Here is a 9,605-nt window from a genome sequence, read left to right on the forward strand (position 1 = left end):
AAGAAGTGAGACTCACGTGTCTTACTGCTCATGTCTGATCAGGAAATATTTGATCCACCCAGTGGGTCTAGTAAACAAACCGTGAACGTGCATTACTCCCAGATTATTTACACCTGACTTGAATAAACCACCCTAAATGAGCGCGGCTTGGTGTTACAGCAACAGATTACAGCTGTTTACAAGATGAAGGCTAGTTCAATCTCGGCTTACAGCTCATATCCTGAATTTAGAAATCTGACTTTTGTGCAATAGGCCTTCACTCAGTTACCATTACTGACCAACCTGCCACTCTTTGTTTATGTATTTGTTTATGAGTGTTTGTTTGTCTATTAATGTTTGTTTATCTGAGTGTTGTTTTTTTATTAGTGTTTATTGTGTTGGTCATATTTTATTGACTTTGTTTTAATTGTAGAAACAGTAATGGGCTAAAAAAATATTCCTTTTTAATCGGATTCTGTCAGGATTTGTAAATATAAACACAGTCTGGATTTGTAACCGTAAACACAAACAGGATTTTGTAAATATAAACACACACAGGATTTGTAAATATAAACACACACAGGATTTGTAAATATAAACACACACAGGATTTGTAAACGTAAACACAAACAGAGGCCTATTGCGGGAAACTAACCCGGGATTAACCCGGGATTTTGGTGTAAACCTGAATTAATTAAGCCTTGAATCGGTTGCATTAACTACGAAGCACTTATGTTTCTGTGGTAACAAGTGCTCTGAAACTAACCTGGTCCCGAGCAGGTTTAAAGTGAAGTTTATTTAATCTGTTAATATTTTTGAGCAGTAGAGTAATTTTACTGCAGAAAAATGTATCTCTAGCCAAGTTTTAGAGTCTTATATCAGGTAAAAAGTACTTTTGATCTTGTTCTAGACTGAGATACTAAAGATCAGAATATGTTGGATTATTAATCTTGTTAATCTGAAATGACATCTGGACCTGGAGTCTTCCTGGCCTATAATCTCCTGAAGAGCTGACACATGTTCTCACAGATCCTCCACATTACTGGGGGAGAAGGTTGGGAGGAGCAGAGGCGAAGGGGAGACTCACGGAGCTGGTAACATTATGGTACAACAGCAGCAAAACGCATCGATTCTTAAACTTTAACAGAAATAGCAATTAAGTTTTTATAGTTTTATTTTTTAAGAGCATGGATTGGTTGAGTAGCTTGAAGACGTCCCTGGGGTCGACTTTGCAAACTGTCCAAGCCTGGTTTTATTTTGACCTGAATGTTTTCTGCTTCAGGAACAAGTCCGCTCAGAAAAAATAAAACATTCGTGAATTTATATTTGATTGTAAAATGTTTGAAACATGAATAATGTGATTGTAATTGTTTTATGTAATTATTAAAGTGTTCAAACTTGCTGTTTGTCATAAAAGATCCAGTTGATTTCAGTTAAAAGCCTTGTAATAAAACTACTGTAACCTGGGAGCTGATGAGCTACAGAAAGTTGACCAGGTGTATCAAACTGTACAGGACCGTCCTGCAGTTTTCACTCATGTCTGGCTTGCTGTCCATTCTCATCCTACTTGATTTGAGTGCAGCGTTTGACACCATCTGCCATGTCACCNGAGAAGGACATATACAACTGTAGATCATCAGCATAACAGTGAAAAGTTACTTTGAATGCAGGAGATGACCAAGAGGCTATTTATATTAATTTTTACCGCTCGTGCCAGGCGGCTCCTCTGTTGGCGGCGGATGCTGTGCGGTGAGGGAAAGGTGGGCATGGGCGGAGCCACGGAGATGGAGATGGTCACCCTGTTCCTCTCCCGACTGGAGGAACTCTGATGCTGCTGTTCATCTGCAGAAACATGTGGTTAACACAAACGCTGGGAGAGATGTGCGTGACCAAACCAGCTCTCGAAGCCCCCTCACCTCGGTGCAGAGCTCTGAGGCTGAGCTGGGCGTTCCTGTGCAGCTCCTCCAGACACGGGGCTCGGGTGCAGGGGTGGAAAACGTTGTGTTGCTGATGCCATGGAGCCTGATAATGAGCCGACACCTTGCTCTCAACGTCCAGGTTTGACACGGCTTCAAGGAAAAGATGGAGACAGAATGTGTTAAAAGCTGCATCTCTACAGGTTTTACATGATAAATAATATAAAAGCCCTCTGAACTAAAGAAGAGAGGAACCATCCTGCCTCTCATCAACACACGGTTCAAAGGTCTGCCTCTATGATGGTATGGGGGTGCATTAGTACCTCTGGCATGCCCAAGCTACACATAGAACAACTTCTGTTCCCATCCAGGACTGAAGAACATCAAGAGTCCTCCATCAGACCAGAACAAGAATAACAAGTATTTTTACATAGATTTTTACATAGATTTTTACATAGATTTTATATAGATACATTGTTTTTTATTTATTTTTATCTATTTTTATGGTTACATTTTATTTGTTTCTGTTACTTTTTACTCTTTGTACGGTGTCCTTGAGTGCCAGAAAGGCAACTTTGAAATAAAATGTATTATTATTACTATTATTATTATGTCCTGGCGTCCCACAAGTTCAAACAATGTCCTGCATTTGACTGATGATTCAGTCATTCCATAATTTGAAATTATGGAATGTCAAAAAATATATATATTTTAAAAAATCAAATGTTATTTAGTGGCTGCAGGACTGATCAAAAAGTAGACAGTGTCAGACAGAAACTGGAAGTTTCAGGGTTGGTGCAGCTGGCTGGGTATGAAGCCAGGTGAATAAGTACTTAGATTTAAGAGCAGATAGATTCTTGAGGATCAGATCTCATGCTGATTTAACCCTGATTCTGGATAGGTATGTCTCTTCCGTCTCCTTAAGAGTTATTTTAATGGCTCCTCTTGATTTTAAAGGGGCAATATGATGTGTTTCTCAGGCATACATTTAAATACTATAACAAAGTATCGCTGTCACCTTTAGCTGTTATTAAAATGCTGTTTTTATGTTTAAATAGAAAATAAACTTATCTTCTCATCACTTGCTCTTCTAAATGCCTTGAAATTGGCCTNCAGAGGCTCATTTCACAAAAGTCAGATTTATAAATTCAGGATATGAGCTGTAAGCTGAGCTTGAACTAGTCTTCAACTTGTAAACAGCTGTAATCTGTTGCTCTAACACCAAGCTGCGCTCAATTAAGGTGGCAAATTCAAGCCAGCTGTAAATGGTTTAGGATTAATGCACGTTCACGGTTTGTTTACTAGACCCATCAGGTGGATCAGACACATGAGTCTCACTTGTTCCAGCAGTTTAATGGTTAATTATGATTCAGATGAAGAGAAACACTGATTGATGCTGAAATAATTTAAAACATAAAAACTTTTTGTGCCACTGAATCTGTGTTTTCTGAAATTAACAAAATGAACAAAATTAAAATGAACAGCTCGCTCACTTAAAATGATCGCTGTAGGAAAAGACGAGGGACGGAGCGGGGCGCTCCACTTTAAACCTGGTCAGGACCAGGTTAGTTTCAGAGCACTTTACCATGGAAACACAAGTGCTTCCTCTGTCATGTAACCGATTCAAGGCTTAATTAATTCAGGTTTACACCAAATCCTGATTCAATCCCTTGTCCTAGATTCGTGCAATAGGTCCCAGGTGTGCCAAACAGGAAAACAAGAATCTGAGCTTCAGAAACCAGCATGGCACTGAGAGTCTGGACCACCTAAGAGAAGTCTGTTTGTTGGTTCTGAGCTCAAACTCAAAGATTAAAATAACCCAATTTTATCTGTACTGACAGAAACACGAGCCACACAAAGGTCAGATTACAGGGCGCAAGAAACAACTTTTTTTGGTTCAGCCATTAAAATACTGTTTCTATTCACATCTTATTTAACTGTTTATTAAGAAAGTTACAAATGTAAATATTCTTTTATTCAGAAAAAAATACATATATAAAACCAAAATGTTTTACAGTAAAGATGAGACTTTGACCCTCAGAGTTCAGGTCTCAATCTGAATCAGAAGGAATGAAAATGATCCAGTTTTTCAGTCTGATCAAAGTTTTTCCATCTTGAAGCAGATCTGATCTGTTGGACCAGAGGACCCCAACAAACCTTCCTCTGCAGAACCACAAGGACCACTGGCTCCCCCTAGTGGTCATGTTGATGTTCCACATGAACCTGCAGGAGAACCATGAGAACAAAAACAAAAACACGTTGACACCTTGGGACCTGAGGCAGCAACAAACTTTGAGTTCTGCTCATAATCCAAACGTCAGGTGCTCTGGGTGTTACACCTGTGATGTTTGTTACACCTGAAATGATTGTTACACCTGTGATGTTTGTTACACCTGTGATGTTTGTTACACCTGTGATGTTTGTTACACCTGTGATGTTTGTTACACCTGTGATGTTTGTTACACCTGTTATGTTCAGTCAGGTGTCCAGGTGTTGTGGTTCAGGTTACCTGTGTGAAGCTCAGTCGTATTTATCCGGCTCTCGTCTAGTGTTAAGAAGCAGTTGTTTCTCTGCTCGCTGGTTTCTTGTGTGGTCTTTATGTCAAAGGTCATCACTGTGATTGGCCCCGTGACCCCCTTTAGATGGACCTGGATGCTTTTCTGGATCAGAAGATGAAGACAGCCCAACGTGAATCGTCCAAACAAAGTATGAGGTTGGGATCATTCCTGACCTGCAGACTCCAAACATCTGAACTAGTTTAACAGTTTTCACTAAAGCAAACAGAACCAGAACAAACTGGACTTATTTGGTCCTCTTACCTCTTTAGGAGTATGAACCTCCAGCCTGGTGTCCTCTGGAGCTTTCACCAGAACCAACGTCTGCTCCTGAAAGGTTTCGAGCCGACTGAAATCCTCAAGGGTCACATACGCTAATGTGCACATCGAGTTAAAGAAGTTCAATAGAATTCCATGTATTTGTAGTTCATATTTACAACTTACATTATCCCAGAGAGCAAAACAAAAAGTCCAAACCATGCAACCAATTTAGTCCAAACCGGTCCTAGGTGAGGGATCAGACAAAGTGCAACCCAAAGACTCCTATGATGTGTGCCACATTTAGACTGAGTGTTCCCTCGCCCAGATGCGGGTCACTGGGGCCCCACTCCTGAGCCAGGCCTGGAGGTGGGGCACGTTGGCAAGCGCCTGGTGGCTTGGCACAGCCCGAAGAAGAGACGTGGGATCCCTTTCCATGGGCTCACCACCTGTGGGAGGGGCCAAAGGGGTCGGGTGCATTGTGTGCTGGGCAGTGGTCGAAGGCGAGGACCTTGACGGTCTGATCCTCAGCTTCAGAAGCTGGCACTAGGGATGTGGAATGTTACCTCTCTGGTGGGGAAGGAGCCTGAGCTGGTGTGTGAAGTTGAGAGGTTCAGATTAGATATAGTCGGACTCACCTCGACGCACTGCTCTGGCTCTGGAACCAGTCTCCTCGAGAGGGGTTGGACGCTCTTTCACTCTGGTTGCCCATGCTGAGAGGCGCAGAGCTGGAGTGGGCATACTTATTGCCCCCATCTTGGTGCCTGTATGTTGGGGTTCACCCCGGTGAACAACAGGGTAGCCTCCCTCAGCCTACATGTGGGGGTACGGGTCCTGACTGTTTGTGCCTATGCGCCTAACAGCAGTTCAGATTACCCACCCTTTTTGGAGCCCTTGGAAGCGGTGCTGGAGATGCTAACGGAGACTCCCTCGTTCTGCTGGGGGACTTCAACACTCACGTGGGTAATGACAGTGAGATCTGGAGGGGTGTGGCTGGGAGGAATGGCCCCCCCGATCTGAACCTGAGTGGTGTTTTGTTATCGGGCTTCTGTGCTCGTCATTGATTGTCCATAACGAACACCATGTTTAAGCATAAGGATGTCCATATGTGCTCTTGGCACCAGGACACCCTAAGCTACAGTTCGATGATCGATTTTGTTGTCGTTTCATCTGATCTGCGACCGCATGTTTTGGACACTCTGGTGAAGAGAGGGGCGGAGCTGTCAACTGACCACTACCTGGTGGTGAGTTGGCTCTGATGGTGGGGGAGGATGCCGGTCAGACCTGGCAGACGCAAACGTATAGTGAGCGTCTTCTAGGAACGTCTGTCAGAGTCTCCCGTCAGACGGCGCTTCAGCTCGCACCTCCGGGAGAACTTTGAACAAATCCTCTTTGGCTCGGCTTCAGTCTGTGCAGAACGCTGCAGCGAGGTTATTAACAAAGACCCACAGGAGAGCCCACATAACTCCTGTTTTAGCCTCTCTGCACTGGCTCCCTGTGCATTTGAGRRDTCATTTTAAAATTTTAGTTTTAACTTTCAGAGCACTTCATGGTCAGGCCCCCAAATACATACTGGACCTTCTGAAGCCTCTCTGTCCATCCAGGACTTTGAGGTCTTCAAATCAAATACTGCTGGTGGTCCCTCGAACCCATTATAAAACCCATGGAGACAAAGCTTTTCAGGTGGTGGCCCCGAGGCTCTGGAACGCTCTCCCTTTGTCCCTCCGCTGTTCAGATTCTACTGACTCTTTTAAGAAACATCTTAAGACATTTTTATTCAGACAGACTTTTAGTTAATGTGCTTTTTATTGTGTTTTAATTGTTGTTTTTATATCTGTGATCTGTTTCATTGTTTTTAGATATTTTTGCTTTCTGTGAAGCACTTTGTGATGTTTGTGTCTGTGAAAGGTGCTATAAAAATAAAGTTTACTGACTTACTTGCTTACTTCCGGGGGAGGTGGGGGACTTTGAGCCTGAGTGGGCCATGTTCTGTGCCTCCATTGTCAAGACGGCTTACCTGAGCTGTGGCTGTAAGGCTGTCGGTGCATGTCCTGGCAGCAACGTTCAAACCTGCTGGTGGACACCGGCGGTGAAGGATGCTGTCAGGCTGAACAAGGAGTCCTATCTGGTCTTTTTGGCCTGTGGGACTCTGGAAGCCGCCAATAGGTATCGGCAGTTCAAGCGGATTGCGGCTCAGGTGGTCATTGAGACAAAAAACTCAGGCGTGGGAGGAGTTCGAAGAAGTCATGGAAAAAGACTTCCGTACAGCTTCGAGGTGATTCTGGTCCGCCCTCCGGCGTCTCAGGGGGGAAAGCGGTTTACCACCAACACTGGTTATGGTGCGCTGCTGACCTCAACTCAGGACGTTGTAGGTCGGTGGGCAGAATACTTCAAAGACCTCCTTAATCCTACGACACGTCTTCCCACGAGGAAGCAGAGCCTGAGGACCCTGGGTCAGACTCTCCAATCGCTGGTGCCGAGGTCACCGAGGAGGTTAAAAAGCTCCTCGGTGGCAAGGCACCGGGGGTGGATGAGATTCACCCGGAGTTCCTTCAAGGGATCCACGATTAGTTGTAAAATTAGACTTTATTTGATAAACATTTAACTGTAAAATAAAGACTGTAAAAATCCTGTAGGCTGTTTGGTTTTTATAATTTTTAAAAATACATTTTAAAACGGACAGGGCCATTTTGTTAACATGCAAAGCATTCTGTGTAAATGACGACGTGGATAGGTCCTCGGTATGAGGCTGCTAGCGAGCTATATCCACCCTGAAGGTTAATCTTGGACAATATCTGATGATCGACTCTTTTTTAAATGAAACCAGAGAGCGTTGACAGAGAGGAGAAGGTAGAAATGACTCAGCCTGGAACTGAAAATATGGATGGAGGACAACAGAGCTGCTTCATAGAAGAAGAACATCAGCGTAGTCTGTTAGCTTTAGCGTTAGCCCCGACACTATCACCAAATACAGCATATGTATTAGCTCAGCGCTACACATTCTCTCGTCACTGAGGTCCTCCATCTACATGACAGAGAGGGGAACGCAAAAATGACTCAGCCTGCAACTGAAAATATGGATGGAGGACCTCAGTTTAGCTTGTTTGTCGCGCTAGTGCTGAGCTAATACATGTTAGGCAATATAGCGTCGGTGCTAGCGCGAAGGCTAACAGGCTAAGCTGAGGTTCTTCTTCCATGAAGCAGCTCTGTTGTCCTCCATCCATATTTTCAGTTCCAGGCTGAGTCATTTCTACCTTCTCCTCTCTGTCAACGCTCTCTGGTTTCATTTAAAAGAGTCGATCATCAGATATTGTCCAAGATTAACCTTCAGGGTGGATATAGCTCGCTCACACCGAGGACCTATCCACGTCATCATTTACCCAGAATGCTTTGTGTGTAAATAAAATGGCTCCGTCTGTGTTAAAATATGTTTTTAAAAATTTACAAATCTAAACAGGCTACAGTATTTTTACAGTCTTTATTTTACAGTTAAAATACATGTTTATTAAATAAAGTCTAATGTTACAACTAATCAGGGATCCCTTTAAGACTCTGGATGTTGTGGGGTTGTGTTGGTTGACACGACTCTACAATATCGCGTGGACATCGGGGGCAGTTCCCCTAGTTTGGCATATCGGGGTGGTGGTCTCCATATTTAAAAAGGGGGACCGCTGAGTGTGTTCCAACTATAGGGGGATCACACTTCTGAGCCTCCCTGGTAAGGTCTATTCAGGCGTCCTGGAGAGGAGGGTCTGTCAGATAGTCGAATCTTGGACTCAGGATGAGCGGTGTGGTTTTCATCCTGGTCGTGGAACACTGGACCACCTCTACACCCTCAGCAGGGTCCTGGAGTGTGCATGGGAGTTCATCCAACCAGTCTACATGTGTTTTGTGGACCCCGGATAAGCGGAAGAAAACGGACAGACAGAACATTGTGAAAAAACAATTACTGAAGAACAGATTGGGTCAAATGTGACCTTTGACCTCTGGGTGTAAAAGGATATATAGAGTTGTTCCGGTCATTGGTCATATCAAACAACTGTTGGTCACTGGTCTGGATCAGACAGTCCAGAGTTTCTTCCACCACCTTCAGGTTGTCCATGTCTTCTTGGATCTGGTTCTGATCCAGAAAGCTGGAGATGGGACAGGCTCCTCTGCAGAAACAGAAAATGGACCAGTTTCACTGGGACATGTCCATCTGAAGACGTTTTCGGCACTAAAAACAACGGACAGCATTTATCCTGGCAGGAAGCAGCATTTTATTTTGACAGAACACATCTTTTGTTCATTTGTGATGAAGAACCATCAGAGCACCATTGTGTTGTGTGATAAAACAGCACATTTCAGAGTGGCCTTTTATTGTGGACAGCCAAGGCACACCTGTGCAATAATCATGCTGTCTAATCAGCATTTTGATATGCCACACCTGTCAGGTGGGATGGATTATCTCTGCAAAGGAGAAGTGCCTCCCAACACAGATTTACACAGATTTCTGAAAGGATCCATGATTAGTTGAAACATTAGACTTTATTTGACAAACATTTATTTTAACTGTAGAATAAAGACTGTAAAATTACTGTAGGATGTTCAGTTTTTATCATTTTTAAACTAAAAATTTAAAAATGTATTACACGGACTGGCCCATTTTATTTACATGCAAAGCATTCTGGGTAAATGATGACGAGGGTAGGTCATCGGTGCGAGGCTGCTAGCGAGCTATATCCACCCTGAAGGTTAATCTTGGACAATATCTGATGATCGACTCTTTTAAATGAAACCAGAGAGCGTTGACAGAGAGGAACTTCAGCTTAGCCTGTGAGCTTTAGCGTTAGCGCTGACGCTATCACCATACATATGTATTATCTCAGCGCTACACATTCTCCTCTTGTCACTGAGG

The 9,605-nt window shown here is 43.5% G+C and overlaps 1 protein-coding gene across 1 annotated transcript in view; it reads right to left on the reverse strand.

Moving 5' to 3' along the window:
* Positions 1-3,822: 3,822 nt before the first annotated feature.
* Positions 3,823-9,605, reverse strand: part of e2f6 (E2F transcription factor 6) — a gene marked incomplete at its 5' end in the record, with an annotated part of 11,636 nt that continues 5,853 nt past the window's right edge. Inside the window, 4 exon segments of the mRNA XM_014022638.1 lie at positions 3,823-4,118; positions 4,405-4,555; positions 4,715-4,829; positions 8,713-8,862. Of these exon segments, the coding sequence (XP_013878092.1) occupies positions 4,096-4,118; positions 4,405-4,555; positions 4,715-4,829; positions 8,713-8,862 (439 nt within the window).

The sequence above is a fragment of the Austrofundulus limnaeus genome, unplaced genomic scaffold (genome assembly GCF_001266775.1).
Source record: "Austrofundulus limnaeus strain Quisiro unplaced genomic scaffold, Austrofundulus_limnaeus-1.0 Scaffold337, whole genome shotgun sequence".
NCBI lineage: Eukaryota > Metazoa > Chordata > Actinopteri > Cyprinodontiformes > Rivulidae > Austrofundulus > Austrofundulus limnaeus.